At 49.2% G+C, this 21,029-nt stretch overlaps 5 protein-coding genes across 6 annotated transcripts in view; all 5 read right to left on the bottom strand.

Annotated features, from left to right (window-relative positions):
- The window catches only part of fnbp1l (formin binding protein 1-like), a 73,958-nt gene that overhangs the window by 9,584 nt on the left and 43,345 nt on the right, over positions 1–21,029 (bottom strand). The gene's annotated exons all lie outside the window — the stretch shown is intronic.
- Positions 4,993–12,506, bottom strand: LOC136936779 (ran-binding protein 3-like). The gene is made up of 17 exons (XM_067230411.1): positions 12,494–12,506; positions 11,382–11,530; positions 10,554–10,609; positions 10,344–10,380; positions 10,176–10,262; positions 9,975–10,040; positions 9,737–9,832; positions 9,536–9,645; positions 9,276–9,401; positions 9,046–9,149; positions 8,698–8,773; positions 8,434–8,515; positions 8,210–8,337; positions 7,951–8,071; positions 7,689–7,831; positions 7,334–7,562; positions 4,993–6,905 (listed from the first exon to the last, which is right to left on the bottom strand). Exons 2-17 carry the CDS (start codon positions 11,395–11,397, stop codon positions 6,862–6,864), a joined length of 1,521 nt encoding a protein of 506 aa, XP_067086512.1. The 5' UTR covers positions 11,398–11,530; positions 12,494–12,506; the 3' UTR covers positions 4,993–6,861.
- ctns (cystinosin, lysosomal cystine transporter) lies at positions 12,657–16,508 on the bottom strand. Of its 2 annotated transcripts, none has more exons than XM_067230559.1 (10): positions 16,267–16,508; positions 16,070–16,148; positions 15,862–15,949; positions 15,419–15,522; positions 15,100–15,237; positions 14,659–14,758; positions 14,298–14,417; positions 13,905–14,166; positions 13,549–13,666; positions 12,657–13,270 (listed from the first exon to the last, which is right to left on the bottom strand). In XM_067230559.1, the coding sequence occupies exons 1-10, from the start codon at positions 16,325–16,327 to the stop codon at positions 13,267–13,269; spliced, it is 1,074 nt and encodes a 357-aa protein (XP_067086660.1). In that variant the 5' UTR covers positions 16,328–16,508; the 3' UTR covers positions 12,657–13,266. The 2 variants fall into 2 exon arrangements, with proteins under 2 accessions (XP_067086660.1, XP_067086658.1); XM_067230557.1 differs by having other exon boundaries at positions 13,996–14,166.
- On the bottom strand, positions 16,685–20,251 carry slc5a9 (solute carrier family 5 member 9). The gene is made up of 13 exons (XM_067230292.1): positions 20,060–20,251; positions 19,902–19,973; positions 19,696–19,800; positions 19,422–19,586; positions 19,170–19,275; positions 19,007–19,087; positions 18,716–18,921; positions 18,496–18,631; positions 18,295–18,402; positions 18,030–18,180; positions 17,704–17,872; positions 17,392–17,607; positions 16,685–17,227 (listed from the first exon to the last, which is right to left on the bottom strand). The coding sequence occupies exons 1-13, from the start codon at positions 20,249–20,251 to the stop codon at positions 16,868–16,870; spliced, it is 2,067 nt and encodes a 688-aa protein (XP_067086393.1). The 3' UTR covers positions 16,685–16,867.
- The window catches only part of mrpl55 (mitochondrial ribosomal protein L55), a 1,252-nt gene continuing 783 nt past the window's right edge, over positions 20,561–21,029 (bottom strand). Inside the window, exon 3 of the mRNA XM_067230621.1 lies at positions 20,561–20,837. Within this exon, the coding sequence (XP_067086722.1) occupies positions 20,685–20,837 (153 nt within the window). The 3' untranslated portion in view covers positions 20,561–20,684. The remainder of the gene's footprint in view (positions 20,838–21,029) is intronic.

The following is a 21,029-nucleotide window of genomic DNA, read 5'->3' as shown; positions in this document are numbered from 1 at the left end:
ATACTCACCACAAAAACTTGAGCCCACGGTTACAGAGCTGACGCCAGGTGACAATGTAGAGTGTGAGAAAATGTAAATCTGCTGCAACAGAAAAACACTTGTATCATGCATGCAATTAATACATTGTGTAAGTTATAGAGCAGGGTTTCTCATAAATGTATTTAGTGGAACAAAGTTAGTCTCCACCCATTCTGAGCATGATTCGTCATTAGGCTCCCTAACGATCACTGCAAAAGAGCTGCAGTTCCTGTGCAGAGACAGGAGAACCTAGCAGAACAACCATCTCTCCAGCTCTCCATCGTAGCCAAAGCCCACCTGAGAGGTCACGACAGCTAGCCAGACTCGTTAGATCAGAGAGGTATATTAACATCGCATCGTTTGAGTATCGTAAAAGTCGAGACTTCAGGACCCCGGGTTCTGGACTGGATGGAGTGCTACAGAGAAGGCGTTCTGTCAGAGTCTCCCATGCATGCACAGGAACACTGAAGCTATGTAAAAGTGTCTCTTTTTAGTACAGGTTTACTGTGCAACACTAGTTCACTCCAATGTTAAAACTTTGCTATAAAAATACCACTCCAAGAACCAAAATAGTCAAAATAACATACAGAATACACCATCGTAATTATGAACTCATGATTACCGGGATCAGATGTTTTTCGCCGACGTAGGTTTTGTGTTTTGAAATACGGGCAAGTGAATGTCTGAGACAGAAAGAACCTCCATCAATGGCCTTGACATAAACAGTCCACACAACAATAATGGCAATTGCAACTTCATGTAATACTCACCACAAAAACTTGAGCCCACGGTTACAGAGCTGACGCCAGGTGACAATGTAGAGTGTGAGAAAATGTAAATCTGCTGCAACAGAAAAACACTTGTATCATGCATGCAATTAATACATTGTGTAAGTTATAGAGCAGGGTTTCTCATAAATGTATTTAGTGGAACAAAGTTAGTCTCCACCCATTCTGAGCATGATTCGTCATTAGGCTCCCTAACGATCACTGCAAAAGCGCTGCAGTTCCTGTGCAGAGACAGGAGAACCTAGCAGAACAACCATCTCTCCAGCTCTCCATCGTAGCCAAAGCCCACCTGAGAGGTCACGACAGCTAGCCAGACTCGTTAGATCAGAGAGGTATATTAACATCGCATCGTTTGAGTATCGTAAAAGTCGAGACTTCAGGACCCCGGGTTCTGGACTGGATGGAGTGCTACAGAGAAGGCGTTCTGTCAGAGTCTCCCATGCATGCACAGGAACACTGAAGCTATGTAAAAGTGTCTCTTTTTAGTACAGGTTTACTGTGCAACACTAGTTCACTCCAATGTTAAAACTTTGCTATAAAAATACCACTCCAAGAACCAAAATAGTCAAAATAACATACAGAATACACCATCGTAATTATGAACTCATGATTACCGGGATCAGATGTTTTTCACCGACGTAGGTTTTGTGTTTTGAAATACGGGCAAGTGAATGTCTGAGACAGAAAGAACCTCCATCAATGGCCTTGACATAAACAGTCCACACAACAATAATGGCAATTGCAACTTCATGGAATACTCACCACAAAAACTTGAGCCCACGGTTACAGAGCTGACGTCAGGTGACAATGTAGAGTGTGAGAAAATGTAAATCTGCTGCAACAGAAAAACACTTGTTTCATGCATGCAATTAATACATTGTGTAAGTTATAGAGCAGGGTTTCTCATAAATGTATTTAGTGGAACAAAGTTAGTCTCCACCCATTCTGAGCATAATTCGTCATTAGGCTCCTTAACGATCACTGCAAAAGAGCTGCAGTTCCTGTGCAGAGACAGGAGAACCTAGCAGAACAACCATCTCTCCAGCTCTCCATCGTAGCCAAAGCCCACCTGAGAGGTCACGACAGCTAGCCAGACTCGTTAGATCAGAGAGGTATATTAACATCGCATCGTTTGAGTATCGTAAAAGTCGAGACTTCAGGACCCCGGGTTCTGGACTGGATGGAGTGCTACAGAGAAGGCGTTCTGTCAGAGTCTCCCATGCATGCACAGGAACACTGAAGCTATGTAAAAGTGTCTCTTTTTAGTACAGGTTTACTGTGCAACACTAGTTCACTCCAATGTTAAAACTTTGCTATAAAAATACCACTCCAAGAACCAAAATAGTCAAAATAACATACAGAATACACCATCGTAATTATGAACTCATGATTACCGGGATCAGATGTTTTTCACCGACGTAGGTTTTGTGTTTTGAAATACGGGCAAGTGAATGTCTGAGACAGAAAGAACCTCCATCAATGGCCTTGACATAAACAGTCCACACAACAATAATGGCAATTGCAACTTCATGGAATACTCACCACAAAAACTTGAGCCCACGGTTACAGAGCTGACGTCAGGTGACAATGTAGAGTGTGAGAAAATGTAAATCTGCTGCAACAGAAAAACACTTGTTTCATGCATGCAATTAATACATTGTGTAAGTTATAGAGCAGGGTTTCTCATAAATGTATTTAGTGGAACAAAGTTAGTCTCCACCCATTCTGAGCATAATTCGTCATTAGGCTCCTTAACGATCACTGCAAAAGAGCTGCAGTTCCTGTGCAGAGACAGGAGAACCTAGCAGAACAACCATCTCTCCAGCTCTCCATCGTAGCCAAAGCCCACCTGAGAGGTCACGACAGCTAGCCAGACTCGTTAGATCAGAGAGGTATATTAACATCGCATCGTTTGAGTATCGTAAAAGTCGAGACTTCAGGACCCCGGGTTCTGGACTGGATGGAGTGCTACAGAGAAGGCGTTCTGTCAGAGTCTCCCATGCATGCACAGGAACACTGAAGCTATGTAAAAGTGTCTCTTTTTAGTACAGGTTTACTGTGCAACACTAGTTCACTCCAATGTTAAAACTTTGCTATAAAAATACCACTCCAAGAACCAAAATAGTCAAAATAACATACAGAATACACCATCGTAATTATGAACTCATGATTACCGGGATCAGATGTTTTTCACCGACGTAGGTTTTGTGTTTTGAAATACGGGCAAGTGAATGTCTGAGACAGAAAGAACCTCCATCAATGGCCTTGACATAAACAGTCCACACAACAATAATGGCAATTGCAACTTCATGTAATACTCACCACAAAAACTTGAGCCCACGGTTACAGAGCTGACGTCAGGTGACAATGTAGAGTGTGAGAAAATGTAAATCTGCTGCAACAGAAAAACACTTGTATCATGCATGCAATTAATACATTGTGTAAGTTATAGAGCAGGGTTTCTCATAAATGTATTTAGTGGAACAACGTTAGTCTCCACCCACTCTGAGGCAGCAACGTCACACTAAAACGTAAATGTAATAACACCAGAAAACGTTTGGTAATAACAATGTACCTTCATTTGTAGCATTTTGTTATGTCGGTTTAAAACGTGGTTGCTAACTTTGACGATAGCACTGCAATTCCCCCCTCAACTGGGGTGCATGAGTCTCTGACCATCTAATTGATTTTACAGTAGATCGAATTCATCGTCGTCATCGTCGTCATCTGCCGCTTGTCCGGGGGTCGGGTCGCGGGGGCAGCAACCTAAGCAGGGAGACCCAGACTTCCCTCTCCCCGGCCACTTCCACCAGCTCTGCCTGGGGGACCCCGAGGCGTTCCCAGGCCAGCCGAGAGACATAGTCCCTCCAGCGTGTCCTGGGTCTTCCCCGGGGCCTCTTCCCAGTGGGACGTGCCCAGAACACCTCACCAGGGAGGCGTCTAGGAGGCATCCTTATCAGATGCCCGAGCCACTTCAACTGGCCCCTCTCGACGCGGAGGAGCAGCGTTTCTACTCTGAGCCCCTCCCGGATGACCGATCTTCTCACCCTATCTCTAAGGGAGAGTCCGGACACCCTGCGGAGAAAACTCATTTTGGCCGCTTGTATTCGCGATCTCGTTCTTTCGGTCACTACCAACAGTTCATGACCATAGGTGAGGGTAGGAACGTAGATCGACTGGTAAATAAAGAACTTCGCCTTTTGACTCAGCTCCTTCTTCACCACGACGGACCGATGCAGAGCCCGCATCACTGTGGACGCCGCACCGATCCGCCTCTCGATCTCGCGCTCCATTCTTCCCTCACTCGTGAACAAGACCCCGAGATACTTGAACTCCTCCGCTTGGGTCAAGATCTCCTCCCCGACCCGGAGATTGCACTCCACCCTTTTCCGGTCGATAACCAGGATGTCCCCCGTCGAGGTCAGCAGCACACCATCCCCACCATAGAATGAGCTTATAAAGAGAGCTCTCTGATATCTTTGCCTGAGATCAAAAAGAGGCACACAACTTGAGAAAATCTGAGACTTATTTCAGAGCTTGATGAGATCTATTATGAAACCCGAAAGGAGAATAATTTGAGATTTTGTGAGGCTTTTTCTCAGGAGAAAAACATGAGAAACAGAAGAAATAAGCCATAATCTCGTTTTGGTTTCATACATACCTCATTCTTGTCTACGAGAAATGCATGAGACATTTTTGAGAGCTCTTTGCTAGTTTTATTTTCCTCTGGGTTAGTATGTGTGTTTTGGATTAAATTATCAAAGGGTAAATTATCAAAGGGGTTAGCATGTGTGGTTTGGATGAAATTACCAAAGGGGTTAGTATGTGTGTTTTGGATGAAATTACCAAAGGGGTTAGTATGTGTGTTTTGGATGAAATTACCAAAGGGGTTAGTATGTGTGTTTTGGATGAAATTACCAAAGGGGTTAGCATGTGTGTTTTGGATGAAATTAGAAGATATAGCTCTAACAATGAGTCTATGTGGAGCCACATCATAAACTATAAGACTCATTTAGAATATGCCGGGCCTTAACAATCCAGCTAGCGCCTTCATGTGGTGTGCCATGAAAGTGTGTAGTCTGCTCAAAGCGAGTAGTGGATGACATCCTAGATTGAAATAATAAAAGTGCCATGCATCATACAGAAAATTAAGATCTCAGTTTCTGTTAAAGATTTTATTGTATTTCTGAAGTACAGTCAATACAAGTTTGCATCAACTCTTTTGTAACAAGTGGTTTTGATTATTTTTTATTTAGATGTAATTTTTTGTGTATGTTTTCTTGTCATTTTATACTAAAGTTGAAAGAAAAACAACAATGGTAGTTTGACCTGGTAATATCTCTCTGTGCTGGAGCTTGCTACATAAGGAATTCTAGAAATGTTATTTCCACACTCTGTTACCCTACGTATCCCTCTGCAACCTTAGCCTTGCTACCCATTTAATTAGCAACCATTGACTAGCCATAATCTGCTAGCTACTATAGCCAATACCATCAAAGAGAAGCCTGCCATTTCAGGTAGCATTCCTTGCAACAACAGCTGGCATTCCCTAGCCAAGACGGCTAGTATTCCTAGCCTAGCCTCACTATGTTTCCTCCTTGGAGCTAGTATTTCTGGGTCAGGCTTGTTTCTGGGCCTGGGTCGCGGTCCTGGGCTAATGGGCCTGGGTCGCGGTCCTGGGCTAATGGGCCTAGGTCTGGGCTAATGGGCCTGGGTCCAGGCCTGGAGGATTTGTTAGCGAGTCATAATCCAGTTTAGGTAGCCCGTATCTGTGCTAAGTCTGGATCTCTGATTTGGGTCCATTAGTCTATTGACTGTTGGTCTACATAACAGGTTCTTTTTTTTTCTACATAGAATTGGATTATGACTAGTTAACAATACCTAGCTCTAGATCCAGCCCCAGCATTTGCTCATATTAAATTCATATTGATGGGAGTACAGTTCTAGTATTATCACAGTCGCACAGACAGTGAAGGGAAAGTGCTGGAGAGCACTGAGGCTCCATAGGAGATCATACATTCACAATGAGGACTGTTCCTGGCACATGTATGTCATCTAAACACGTATGTCTTCCTACATGTTTGCTACATCAGCCCAGACAGAACATAATAGCAAAAATATGGAACACTAAAGACCAACAATTAACACTGAAGATTCTACTGTCTAGAATGGAACACTAGACAAAACAGTCAACATTGAAGATTCTACTGTCTTAAGTGAAGAGTACAAAATAAGGAAAATTTGGATATTTTGTCTTTTTTTCTACACTGAAAAGGCTTCTCGTTCAATAATATACATATTATAGGATTTATACATTTTAAACAACAATGTGTCTAAGTACTTTTTTTGGAACTTTTTCTTCGTATGTTTTTATGTAGTCAAAAATACAAATTTTCACATCAAAGGCTTGTAGAACATGAAAGCAGTACACCTTTATACAATATCTTAGATATGTAACCAAGACAACAGGTATCTCAGATACTAGAGATAAAAGAAATGTGAGTATCTAAAGATATATCTGGAAAGTGGAAAAGAAATAAAGATAGGGATAATACAGTAATATTAGATATATTTCCAGAGATATGACAAATACATTAGAAACAAGTGAGATATATCTTGAGATGTCAAGGATATCTCTAGAGATATGGCTGATATTAGAGATATCTGCAGAGTTAGATGACTTAACCATCTACAGTAGTAGAATGTGTGTGTTCGTATGTGTGTTTTTGTGTACCTCTGTGCGTTTGAATGTGTGTGTGTGTGCGTGTTTTTGTGCATTTTAGTGTGTGCGTGTACTTGTGTGTGCACGTAGACCCCACCTGATCCTGGGCTGTAGCTCTTATAAACATGGCAGCATTAGGGTTTGTGACAGAAGCCCTGTCGGGGGTCAGGGAGGTGAATCCAGGCCGTCTTGGGACCGCCTGTGCTACCCCCGTAAGGACCCCTTCAAGACCCTGATCTAGGTGTCCACACAGATGCCTGAAGGGGTCCTGGCTATTGTAGCACAAAAGCGGGTGGGGGGGGGGGGGGGGGGGGGGGGGGGGGGGGACTGGCGCTACGAACTGCCACTGGTCTGGGGCACAGCTCCCTCAGACAGACCTGGAGAAGATGAGGAGAGGAGGGGTGTGGAGAGGAGAGGTGGGGAGGGGAGAGGAGAGGTGGGGATGGGAGAGGAGAGGTGGGGAGAGGTGGGGATGGGAGAGGAGAGGTGGGGAGAGGAGAGGTGGGGAGAGGAGAGGTGGGGAGGGGAGAGGTGGTGAGGGGAGAGGAGAGGTGGGGAGGGGAGAGGAGGTGAGGGGAGAGGTGGGGAGAGGAGAGGTGGGGAGGGGAGAGGTGGGGAGAGGAGAGGTGGGGAGGGGAGAGGTGGGGAGAGGAGAGGTGGGGAGAGGAGAGGTGGGGAGAGGAGAGGTGGGGAGAGGAGAGGTGGGGAGAAGAGAGGTGGGGAGGGGAGAGGAGGAGTGAGTACCAGCTAGTTCATAGCTCTAGACCTATTTTGATGGCGCTGGAAACACAGGAAGTTCTCTCACCACCGGCGGAAGGGCCCGTCTCCGTGGCATTAGGGGCGGCGCCTGTCGTCGTGGCAGCAGGGGCGTGGTTGAGGGCACGGTCCTCGTCGCTGTCATCCTCATTGGACTGAGGGGCGTGGCCAGGGGGCAGGGGTGGGCGGGGCTCCGGGTCCTGTTCCGAGCGGTTCCGGAGGGCCAGTATACGGTGATGCAGTGCGGCGTACAGCTGGCCTGTGTCCTTAGAACTGGCCTGGGGACACAGACACCACAGTTAGCCTGGGGCAGTTAACATAGGTTAAGTAGCGTAGCCTAGCTAGCATGGGTTAGTTAGCCTGGGTCAGCTAGACTAGGCTAGTTAGCCCGGGTCAGTGCTTACCGCTATGAGGAACACCTTCAGGCCCTGGTCTTCCGTGTCCATGGCTGTGATACGGAGGCTCTTCTCTCCGGCCTTCTCTGTCTGCATCTGGGCCCACAGCTTGGTGTTCAGGATGAGGCGCAAGCTGCCCTGGGTCCGCATCACTGACACACACACACACACACACACACACACACGGGTGTGCATAGACAGGCATTACAAAAGAAGCCAAAACGATAAACGCCCCATCTATTACCGAGCCACGTGCCACTCTTACACTCACCCAGCCTGGACTGCAGAGACCCGTCGTCCGTGGAGGCCATGTCGTTGAGCCTGAGCAGCCCTCTGCCTCGTTCCACCCACGACTGGGACAGCTTGTCAAACACAAACAGCTTACACTGGATCTGCAAGCGCACACACGCACACACAGATTAACTCACATCATAAGTACCGGTCTCGAAGCACTGGCTGCCTCAGGTCACCCTAGCAACCCGTCTAGCCCCCTCTGTCTCGTCTCGCCCCCCCCCCCCCCCTCTCCACACCTGCAGCACGTTGCTCTCCGCCTCCTCTCCCGTGATCACCTCCACCTTCTCCAGCAGGCAGTGGCGTGCCGTGGCCTTGGTGTAGGCCGCCGCGGAAGCCTCCAGCGACTCCACCGCCGCACTGGGCTCTGAGGGGAACGACGTCACCGCAACGTCACCACTATTCGGATCACAATGAAATCCTTCAACATTGCCACAGCACCACCACCAAGACCACCACCCACCTTTCTCTGTGCTGCGCTCTGGAGGGCGGGGCTGTCCGGGGGCGGGGCCAAGCGGCTCCGTGCTGCCCTCTGCTGGAGGGCTCTGGAGAGACGGCACACCAACAAGACACACGCAGAAACGCACATGTTGACAAACATGTCACTCTGCCACACCACTACTGTCACTGTCTTTCTGACTGTCATGTAGCCAGCCAGTCATTCAGCTAGCCAGACAGACCAGAGCTGAAGTGAACAAAACCAGAGAGGACAAGCAGGTTTTCTCACCAGGACCCGGTCCGACATGTTCTGCCCAAACACGAACTTGGCCGAAGAGTCTGAGTCGGGGGCGGCAGTCTGGGAGCTGGGGAGCACAGGAGGCATTGTTACACACTCTACCCGAGTCTACTGGGTCTCCACTCATCTCTACTGGGTTCTACCCAAGTCTACTGTTTTTGGCTGGGTTCCACCGGTTTGCACTGGTGTACGATGTGTTTCTCAGTGTTTTTGTAGTTCTACTGGGTTTTTACGGGTGTGTACTGGTCTATACTAGTTTCTACTGGTTAATTCTGGTCTGTACTGGTTTCAACTGGTTAATACTGGTCTGTACTGGTTTCAACTGGTTAATACTGGTACCTGGGAGTGCTGATGTACTGCAGGAAGTAGTTTGTCTCTCCTGGAGGAGGGTCTGCTGACACACCACTGTCTTTACTGTCTGATGACTCGCTGCAGTCGTCCACCTACACACACACACACACACAACACAGAGTCACGTGGACACACGCACATACACACATGCTGGACATCAAACCAGCGAGATAAGATCTCATCCCTGCAGGCAGGGGGGGCCGAGGTGCCTGACAGACCTTGGCTCTGTCCTTAACGTTCTGCCCAAACACAAACTCCGCAGGGGGCTCCTTCCTCTCCTTCCTCTCCACCCTCCCTCCTCTCCCTCCTCTCCCTCTCTGGCTCTCACTCCTGCTCTTACACTCCTGTCAGGGGGAGCAGAGGAGAGGACAGGAGAGATGGGGAGAGGAGAAGTGAGAAAAGGAGATGGATGTCAGCTAAATCCAGGAGCGAAGACGTCAGCCGCGTTTGTGCGGTGTGCGCGGCGGTAGTCAGTCACCCGGGACGCGTGCGTGTCGTCCGTGCTGCAGGCGTGGTCGTCGGTGTCGCCGTGGGAGACGGCGGGGGTTTCCGATGAGCAGTTCACACCGTTGGTCCCGCTGTTCACCCCTGCAAGAACACCGGCACACACGTGTGAACCCCGTGTGTGTACCTGCACACAACTGTGTGTGTGTGCGCACCTGTGTGTGTGTTTGCGTACCTGTGTGTGGTAGCGTGGTGCTGGTGGGGGCCTGTAGGACTGCTGGTCGGAGGACACTACGATGGTGCTCCTCCTTGGGCTTCTGGCTGGGAACACCTGCACCAAAACACACACACACACACATGCTCAGAACAAACACACTGTCAAACACACCCGGTCTGCCAGCACACAGTCAGCAGGGCAGAGAGGAGGAGGAAGAAGGAGAGAGGAGAGAGGGAGGAGACAAGGGAAGACCTACCTGCACTGGGTGCCTGGCCATGGATCAGAGTAGGAGGCTTCAGGCGAAATCCTCCTGTTTTCTCCTCTGAGAGAACGAGAGGAAGAGAGAGACAGAAAGAGGAACATCGTTCCGATTTTAATACATAACCCGTCTGACAGCAGAGATGACACCGTGTCAGCACAACAAGCCCCTGTGTTTCTCTCTCACACACACACACACCTGAGTGTGAGGATGAGTTCTGGTTTAGAGACAAGGTCCTCTCCCTCTTGACTGGCGGACAGTAACTCCTGTCATCTCTTGTAGAGTCTGGACACACACACACACATTAGAACATACAGGGTATTCCTCCTCATCATCCCCTCCATCCTCATTCCCTTTCATCCTCACCTCCTCCATCCTCTGCACTGCATCCCTCTGCTGGCCTCTATCAAAAATAGAAAGAGGGAGAATGCGAGAGAGAGAGAGAGAGAGAGAGAGAGAGAGAGAGAGAGAGAGAGAGAGAGAGAGAGAGATCAGAAGTCAAAGGTCAGAAGTCAAGTGTTATCAAGTTGACTTTTAAGGATGTGGCCTGTTTTACAGAGAGTGTGTGTGTCTCACCTTCTGGGCTTTGTCTTTCTGGAAGACGAACACAGGTGGGGTTAAGGCTGGCTTCTCTGTAACACATGGTGAAAGGTCAGTATGGGAGGGAAAGACTGCTGGAAAGATGAGTTCGACAGACAATATAGCCTACATACAGACAGAGACAAGAAGACAGGCAGGCAGGCAGACAGACAGACAGGAAGACAGGCAGACAGACAGGCAGGAAGACAGACAGACAGGAAGACAGGCAGACAGACAGGCAGGAAGACAGACAGACAGGAAGACAGGCAGACAGACAGGCAGGAAGACAGACAGACAGGAAGACAGGCAGACAGACAGACAGGAAGACAGACAGACAGGAAGACAGGCAGACAGACAGGCAGACAGACAGACAGGCAGACAGACAGGCAGACAGACAGGCAGACAGACGGAAAGAGACAGGCAAGCAAGCGGGCAGAAAGAAAGACAGACAAGTTCATCTGTAATTCGCCCTTGATGACTATTAATAGTACGAGCCACGAGGAAGCCATGGAGCCAGAATGTGTGACTTACTTTCTATAATTTCACCCTGCACACACAGCAAGGCAACATGATACACTATCCTATAGGACTACCCACATCTACCGACTGTACGAGCCAGCAGCCTGTGCTACAATGTTCCAATCGTCTAAATGTTGTTGTATTGTATACAATGACAATTAAGTATTCTACCTTTACCTTACCTTCTTGAATGGAGTTGGGGAACACACGACACAACCTGGTCTGGTCTGGACAGGCTAGTTAAGACACACAGAATCCCATATCCTAACTTCTCCAGCTTTCCCTCTCCATCTCTCCTTAACTCACCCTGGTCGTCCTCCATTCTCACTGCCACAACTTCTGTTCCTTCTCTCCAGTCTGGACAACCTAGACCTCCTCTCTCTTCCTCTCCAATCCCTCTTTTTCTCTGCTTCTTCTCTCCTTCTCTAGCTCTGGCGTTCACACCATACCTTACTCTGTAGCGAGAAGAGGAGAGGAGGAGAAGTGTAGAGGAGATGAGAGATGTAGAGGAAAGAACTGCTGTACCCGTCTGTCTGTACCTACATTAATCTCCTCACTTTCATTTGGACGTGTGAGGTGTCTAAGCCTCTTATGGCTGGTTGGTGGGACCTCTGATCCCACATGTCGATTCAACCTCTCTCTCTCACTCACTCTCTCACTCTCCCACACACACCCTGGGCCCACAGGAAATATTAGAACAGGGCACGGCAGTTGAATGGGCCTGAAGAAATGGAACAAGTTAAGCCTGTGTGGAATGGTAGACATGCAATAGTTACATTAACAATGCATGTAGCCCGGTGAAGTAGGCTTCAACGCTGCTCTGACCAAAACTCCGTAGGCTCTTGCCTCAACGCTGGACAGGTATTGGCTTGGGCACCTAAAGCTATCTGTCCACGTTCTAGCTCACACTAAACAATGAAGGGACAGAGCGGTGGTAGCGACAACATGAAGATGATGTCTAACGTCTAACACCCTCACATGCCATAAATTGACATCATTTAGCTACAATATTCGTTGGCGTACGTTAGATATGTGACCCAGATTGGCTAGTTGTACTTCTTGGGTAATACAGTTAGCCTAACGTAAACAAAGGAGTTGGTAGACGAACTGTCAAAATAGCTTAGTTATTCATATATTTTGCTAGCCATCTAGCTACATAATTTCACATTGTAGACAGCTGCCCCGCCCCTCTCCGTTTTTCCAAGTCCAGTCTGCCTACTCCCCCTCCAACCCCCGGTACAACCAACGGCCGGGATCTACAATCTAATTAGCCATTTCCTCAAACCACTTTTTAGCCCCGAGCAGCAGACTGCTGCGGTGCGCCAACTGCGAGCACCGTCGCGGTCCAGACTGCATACACGAGTCGCTGACAACCATTCATACCGTTTGTTTATCATCGCCCCATAGCGGCTTCTTACCTTCATTTGCCAGGTCCGCCATTTTGCTTTCGAACTAACCCAGAATACTGTGCGCTGGACATGCGCGAAACCGGTGGGAAAGACCGGGTTCATCACAACCATACTATACGGACAAATTATTTTCAAATAGCAAAAATCAAGATAATAAATCCAATTGATCGGAAAAAGGAAGACATTTTATTTGCACAATACACATATTAAGGCTTCTGTCAATTCAAGGATAACAGAAAATGTAAACAGGAAAATTATATTATGTCCAAACAATTGATTAAGTGGTATTCAAACTTAATAATTCCATACACCCTGATCAAAGTGCTCTTTAAGAGGTTCTGTAGGCAGCAGAAAAAGACCTGTGTTCACCAGAATGTCACCCAGCGTTTCTGGACTAGAGGACCCTACCATAGATGGTGCTGGAATGTGGTCCTGGTCCGGTATGCACTGGTACTGTGATCTGTTCCTGGTTTTCTATTAGCTGGTAGCGGGGTCTAGACCTGGTCTGGTCCGGTACCAGTTGGCACTGGGTTCTGGTTCTGGTTGTGGCTACTACCAGTTGATACTACAATGTGGTCCTGGTCCAGTACTTGCTGGTTCTGGCATTGAGTCCTGGTCTTGTACTGGCTAGTACTGATGACTAGTTCTCAGTACCTTCAAATGGCTGGTACTGTGTGCTGTGTCTGTACAGACAGTAGTGTTGGATGATGAATATCACATCAAATAAAATGGAGAAGAGTCCCAGGCCAAACTTAGTGGGGTCACCAAAAATCATCTTCCACTCATCTGGAAGTTCAGCAAAGCAGAGGAGGAACAGGGAAAGGAAGAGGAGGAGCAGGAGGAGGAGCAGGGTTAGACTCCATATGACAAAGCTTCGTATAGGGTTAAACTTCCTAAGGTGCTACATAGTGTTATTCCAGTGTGTGTGTGCGTGTGCATTTATGTGGCGTGGTGTGTGTGTGTGTAAGTGTACGTATGTGCTGTAATGTGTATGTATTGTGGTATGTGTGTGTGTGTGTGTGTGTGTGTGTAAATGCTGTGGTGTGTGTGTGGGGGGTCCTCACTGTTGTTGTAGGACTCCAGGAACATCTGCAGCAGGCTGAAGCTCCCTCCTGTGAAGTCCAGCAGGACGTTGCCTATACTCCAGCCCTCCGTACTCTGCCTCTGGTAGTTCATGTAGGCCTGACAACACACACACACACACATTTTAACATTTACCTTGACATTTACATTTAGTCATTTAGCAGACGCTCTTATCCAGAGCGACTTACAGTAAGTACAGGGACATTCCCCCGAGGCAAGTAGGGTGAAGTGCCTTGCCCAAGGACACAACGTCAGTTGGCATGACCGGGAATCGAACTGGCAACCTTCGGATTACTAGCCCGATTCCCTCACCGCTCAGCCACCTGACTCCCTTGACCTGTGGGATGTACTTGACCAGGGTGACCCCGACATGCTGTGGCTTGAAGACACAGTAATCTGTCTCTGTCTGACCCCTGAGATGACCCTACCTGTGGGATGTACTTGACCAGAGTGACCCCCAGCTTGATGTAGGAGAAGAAGTACAGGTACTCCAGCCAGCTGATCTTATTGGCTAACGCCACGAAGAGGGTGATCAGGGCAAACGTCCAACCAATCACCAGCAAGCCTATCGCCACTTTGGATACTTTCTGCCCGCCTTTCTAGGAAAAGGTAGAGTCGACTAGATTCAAGCCGAGTAGACTAGAGCAGAGCAAAATAGAGCCACCCGGAATAGAGTAGATCACTTCAGTAAAAGTACAATAGAGCCTTCAGTGGACTCGGGTGGTCTCACCTCATATATGGCACACTGGACCACGTAGACCAGGGTGAGCAGCACGGCGTGGAGGCTGAAGAACACGTCGTTGGAGTCTACAGGATTCACCCCGTTAGGGTGCGCCTTCACAAACTCCTCCTGAGGACACAGTTCAAAGGTCACAGACGTCCCTTACCCAACAACCCTAAGCAAGTCTGAAGTTCCTACAACGACAAGGAATGGTACAAGGACAAAAATGTCGAATTTTGCTTTTTTGACATGACGGATAGCGATTTAAAGATACGGGATTGGCTAGTGAACTTGGTGTGGTGGTGTGTGATTGGCTAGTGAACACGGGGTAGCATTGTGTGATTGGGTAACAGCGTGATGGAGGACGTACCTTCATGTAAGGAACCCAGAAGAGGCCCACGTTGAAGACACTGTACGCTATAAACCCTGTCAGGTTCAGCGCCACGTAGTCAAAGTTTAATCCCACCACACTGCAGTGCACACACACACACACACACTTTAGAAACACAAAAACTATATTGTAACAGTGCCCTGTTGTAACAGTGGAATGGGTATAGCTCAGTTGCACAGAATTTGACTGAAGATGGAGAAGGTTGCAGTTTTGCACTACGGTTGCACTTTGCATCTATGTCAATTTGGATAAAAGCGTCTGCTCATCAAAAAACATTATTGTTAACAGTGCAACAGTGTCTAACTGTAACAATGTAACATTGTTTTGCTGTAACAGTGTAAGAGGATTACAGTCTATTAGTACAGTGTAATGGCATCTAATGGTATCAGTATAACAGTGTACAAGCACATGGGTGCTCACCTCTTCCTCCTCCAGTTCTCCACCACCTGGGGGTAGAAGGAGATGGACCAGGCCAGAAAGTAGACCCAGCCAATCACCTGGTTAATGATGGACAGGAAGTTGCTGCGCACAACCAGGAAACGGATCCTCGTCACGGAACTGGAAGACATGAGTGACAATGAGAGATTGGTTAGGGACGGCTGAATCGCGGTACTCACTAAAGCTTGTTGAAAAATATCATCCTTGTTAAATAGGAGCCTAATACAAGCCTATCACAGGGCTCGTTACTGCTGGGCCATGCAACATGCAACCCTTCCCTGTGAGAAGGAAGTCTGATTACCTGGCGATGTCAGTGTTGTTGCTATAGAGATAGGCCGTCACCTGACCCACGTGCTTCGCTACTACCAGAAAGTTGACATTGGAAGATTTGGCAGGAAGCTCCACCTGCAAAGACAACAAACAAACCTAGTGGAACATATAGCTCATCGGCGCAGTGTTTGACTGCAGATCAACAGGTTTCCCCTCTGTGTTGTATCATCAGCACTTCCCTGAAACAAACGCTTCGCTAGTCATCCAGTCAGCCATTTAGTGGTCTGCATTTACACTGAGGGGTGAGTTCAAATGTTACTGGATCCTATGAGTCCACACTTCAGCTGTTACCGACATTACTGGTTACTATGGTAATAGCAGCGATGGATATAGGCTCTGCAGGGTATTACTGGCGGTAGGAGGGTTTGTTTGTTTGTTGTTTGGAAGTAGTAGTAGTAGTGGGGAATTAAGTACCTGATCAGGAAGCTGCAGAATGTAGCTGGCATTCGCAGAGCTATCGGTGATGTTAAAGAGGATGATGGCCGACACGTTCAGAGAATAACTGTAAAGGCAGAGAACACACGTGAGACAAAGCAAGCTGCTCAAACTGGTCACGCACCAGCTCCGTTCCCGTACCAGCTCCGTTCCCGTAAACACAGTGGGCAGCTTTAACATTAGCTACCTGGCGGTGATGGTGACGTTAGTTGACGCCGTCTCCTCGAGGTCAATGGTACCGAGGGCAGAAAGAGTCGCCTTCTCGGCTGTGGAAGGAAAATGCCACAACCCACCAGACTGTTTAATAGTGGCAAGTCAACTAACGCTAGACTAAACTTGAGCTAGCTAGACTATCCAACTGTTACAAATGTTTTTATCACTCACCGAATGCAACACACAGTGTTAACGCAAGGGAAACGACCGGAAGAAGACATCTCCGTGGCATCTTAAGCGGTTAGAACAAAAACAACTAGTTTTGTTCTTAAAAAATAAATCGCTAACCGCTATGATTCTACAACCGATCTACTAACTTCATCCGTAATTAAACATTCCCTTTTTCTGACATATAGTTCGTAAAATGCAGAACTTGTACAATACCGTCGGCTGAAATTGTTTTGATTCTCAATACTTCCGTAAACTGACACTTGGTCATATGACCTGGTCAGCAGAGATACTTGCGACTGCGCAGAAAGTCACGTAGGAAACTGAATTCGAACCAGCTGTGGCATTCAAATCAGTTACCTGGGTGAAATGATTGCGAAAACTAAATTAAAATCGTGACACAGCTTCAAGTGATCAAGAGTTTTCCATTTTATTAAATGCATTCAATGATTGACTTTTATACAGCCCATACCTTCAGGGCTTCCAAAAACAATTACTGTGACACATAACTTTTTCAAAATAGTGACAAAGGTACTCGTCAACGTAAGAACACCAGGAGTGTGACAAACCAATGAGCTTAGCAGCTAGCTAAAGAGAGGTCTTGTCAGGCAAAGTAGCCCCAGAGGAAGACGTTAACCGCTAAGAGGATGATAGCGTTGGTGTTGCAGACGTTCCTCCAGAGAGGGACCTCCTGAATGCTGCTCAGCTTGTCCTCCAGAGCCAGCCTCTCCTCCAGGGGGAGCTGTGGAGCCTCCTGCCCAGACATGCCACACATCCACAGGCCTGCCCGCCTCCACCACGACCGCTGTGCCTCTGCACGGCTCTCCGCCTCGCCCGCCGCTGGCTCCTCTGAAGATGGCCTGGGATCGGGGTCAGGGGTCGTGGGCTCGGACGGGGACCAGGGGTTGGGGAGGTCAACCCTGGGCTCCCTGCTGTGCCTGCTCCACCATGTCAGACGATGGAGCTGGAGGGAGAGGAGGGAGAGGGAGAGAGAGGAGGGAGAGGGAGAGAGAGAGAGAGAGAGAAAGGGAGAGAGAGAGAGAGGAGGGGTAGACAAGGAAAGCAGAAGATGTGGACAGTTGTTTCTGACATTGACAGGTGCTCTGTGTCCCTCTCCCCAACCCTTACATGCTCCTTTGGGATGGGCGGGGTGCAGAGGCTGACAGCGACGATGACCAGAGCTGTGAAAGCCAATAGGATGAGAGCGAAGTACAGGTAGTGTACGTCTCTGAGGAGGGCGGGGCGAGAGTCCACCTGACCACAGGAGGGTGTGCTGTATGCAAATTCCATCACCATTCTGACAGCACCCACCACCAGGCCCGCCATCAAGCCCCAGAACGCCCCCTGGAGACACATGCACACACATACAGATTGTCAACATCGCCCTGTGTGTGCCCATGCATGAGTGTATGTGTGCCCCTGTGTGTGTGTGTGTGTGACCTGCTCGTTGGCGCGTGGCCAGAAGATGGCTAGCAAGAAGACAGTGGTGATGGGCGGAGCCAGGTAGCTGGTGATGGCCTGGATGTAGTCAAACAGCTGTCCGCTATTGGCTGACTGGATGATGGGGATCCACAGTATACTAAGCACCACCAAGAACAGGATGAACACCCTGCAGCACACACACGTACACACACACGGACACAAACACACCCAAACACAAATATTGTATCAGTACAAAGCTGGCTATGATGATGCAACACAGCTAATACACAGGACAGGAGGAGGACTAGAGTCTGTGTGTGTGTGTGTGTAGTGTGTATGGTCACCTGCCCACCACCATGAGCTCGTTCTGGGAGGCGTGGGGGCGGGCACGCTGCCAGATGTCCATGGTGAACAGAGTACTGCTGCTGTTGAAGATGGAGGTCAGAGATGACATCAGAGCTGCTATCATCACCGCCATCATCAGCCCTCGCAGCCCTGGGGGGGGGAGGAGAGAAGTTGATCCAGAGCCAGTACATGTAGTAGTGTAGTAGATCCATACAATGTGTAGTAGTAGAAGTGTGTGTGTGGGGTAGTGTGTGTGTGTCTTACCCACAGGCATCAGTTCCACCACCAGTTTGGGGTAGGCGATGTTGGAACAGCCTACACTGGCCCCACAGATCCTTAAACACTCCTCTGGGTCCACACAGCCCACCTCATCTACACACACACACACACACACCACAGATGCACACGCATTAGACGCCCCAGCCCAGCGGTGCGGTAAACAGGTGGAGAGCAGTGTTGACCCACCAGGGAACAGGGCTCGGCTGATCATGCCTGGCATCACCACAAAGAACATGGGCAGGACCTTCAGGTAGCCCCCCAGGATCGACCCCCCCTTGGCGTGGGACAGACTCTTAGCAGACAGGGAGCGCTGCACTATCACCTGGAGGAGGAGAAGGAGGGGGGGGGGTCAGTCCAGTACCATCAGTATTTGATTCCAGGGGTTCTGGTCCATGTGTGTGTGTACCTGGTCCGTGCACCAGACCCAGATGGCCAGCACGGAGAGCCCCAGTATCAGGCCGGGCCAGGGCAGGTCTCCGGTCCGGGCGTCCCTGAACAGGTGGAAGGCATCTGGGCGCGGCAGGTGGCAGGTGGTGTTGGGAACCGTAACGGCTGGTACTGCCAGCGGGTACTGCTCTAGCAAGCCCTCGTACCAGCCCACCCTGTCAAACGCTACACACACACACACACACAACCCTGTCACACACACACAACCCCATCACACACACACTCGACCTCGCCACGCACACGTACCCACCTATGAACATGAGGATGACCGCTCCCACCACCATGACGACGGTCTGGAAAGCATCCGTGTAGATCACCGCTGTCAGACCCCCTGGAGGTCAATGGTCAGGGTTAGAGGTCAGAGGTTAGCAGGGATGATGTTGGAGGGTCAGGGGGTCAGGGTGAGAGGTTACCTGCGATGGTGTAGACAGCAGTGACTATGAGCAGCACCACGATGGAGACGTAGAGGTCCCAGCCCAGAGACATCTGGATGAAGAGGGCTCCGGAGAATATGTCTGTCTGTCAACACACACATGCAACAAACAGTACTGGTACTGCTCCACACTGGGAGTATGACTGTCTGTGTGTCGGTGTGTGTGTTGAGTGTGGGTATGAATTTGGGCAGGGGTGTCTGTGTGAGTGAGTGTGTGTGTGTGCGGCCCCACAGATATCTTGGTGAAGATGTAGAGTATGAGTGAGAGGACACTGATGTAGATCCTGATGCGCTGGCCTCCGAACCGCTTCCGGAGGTACTCTGGCATGGTCACCACACCTGAGGAGATGTACACCGGAACAAAGATCCAGCCCAGAGCCACCAGCATCCACACTGCCTGGGGGGGGCGACACGCACACATCCAGCCAATAGATTAGCAGCCAAGGTCATGTGACTTACAGTAGATACTTGTAGCCCAGGAAGTGTTTGGCGGTCATGTGACTTACATTCCATTCGAACGCGCCCACGGCGATGCCCCCCACCGCCCCCGTGCCTGCCAGGCCGATGAAGAGGCCGCTGCCCACATTACTGGACATCAGTGACGCGCCGATCTGGGACAGGACACACACTCTCAACAACAACAACACCCACTCTCACCCTCCACAGCACATACACAACACACGCTAACAAAAACAACAACCTGTCTACTTACAGGCCACCATGTCATGGACCTCCCGGCGAGGAAGTACCCTCCTACTGTCCCCCGATTAGCTCTCACTGAAGACTGGAAAACAGAGTGTCAACAACACCCCTGCTGGTTGGCTCTCGAGTAACACACTGATATCCCTCACACACTCTCCCCACACTCACCCATATCCCCACGGCCATGACGAGCAGGAAGTAGACCACCACCACAGCGATGTCTGCAGGCTGCAGGGTGGTGACCCTGCTGGGGGCTGGAGGGCTAGAGGTGACGGAGGGGCTGGTAGTAGAAACGCTCATGTTCACACAGAAACGCCACGGGGAATGAACTTTGAGGCATTCAAGGTGCTTGTTAATCATTCCTGGGTTTATCAGAGCGGGCTTTATTGGTCACATATCAACAGGAAGCTCGTCCTGGAAGGGCTGCTTGGAAACCGGGCAGCACTGCCTTCCTGACATCTGACCTCTGACCCTGCCTCCATTCCCTCCATTTATCTCCATTCCACCTGTCTCCTTCCTCCTCCCCCTCTTTCTTCACTCCACCCCTCTCCCTCCTCCCCCTTCATGGAAAATCCCAGGTCTTACATGAAAGACCCAATACAACCTGTAACTAGGAGCTACAGTTCGGAGAACACCTAAGTAACATTAGCACAAGCACCACCACCACAATCAGCATCATCATCCATTTAATAACACAAGCTTTCCAGAGCACAATACAGGTGAACACACAGAAGGGGCAGGTGTTGCTGCGTATCAGAGTCCCGTTTCGACATCACTCTGTGTGTTTGCCAGGTCATTTCTTCTTCCAGAACTGGCTGTAGTCGTCCGCTTTGAAGTCGTCGTCAAACCACGCCTCCTTCCGCTTGGCCGCGCCCCTCTTGGGGTCCCTCTTCTTCATGCGGGCCTTCCTCTCCTCCTCTGACAGGGTCGACAGGTCCACCGGCATCTGAGAACACATCACGCACCCTGGCTCATATACATGACATCACACTGGCTCATATACATGACATCACACTGGCTCATATACATGACATCCCACTGGCTCATATACATGACATCACACTGGTTCATATACATGACATCACACTGGCTCATATACATGACATCACACTGGCTCATATACATGACATCACACTGG

This window comes from Osmerus mordax, chromosome 27, assembly GCF_038355195.1.
Source record: "Osmerus mordax isolate fOsmMor3 chromosome 27, fOsmMor3.pri, whole genome shotgun sequence".
NCBI classification, from domain to species: Eukaryota; Metazoa; Chordata; class Actinopteri; order Osmeriformes; family Osmeridae; genus Osmerus; species Osmerus mordax.
This window is presented reverse-complemented; position numbering and strand designations above follow the sequence as displayed.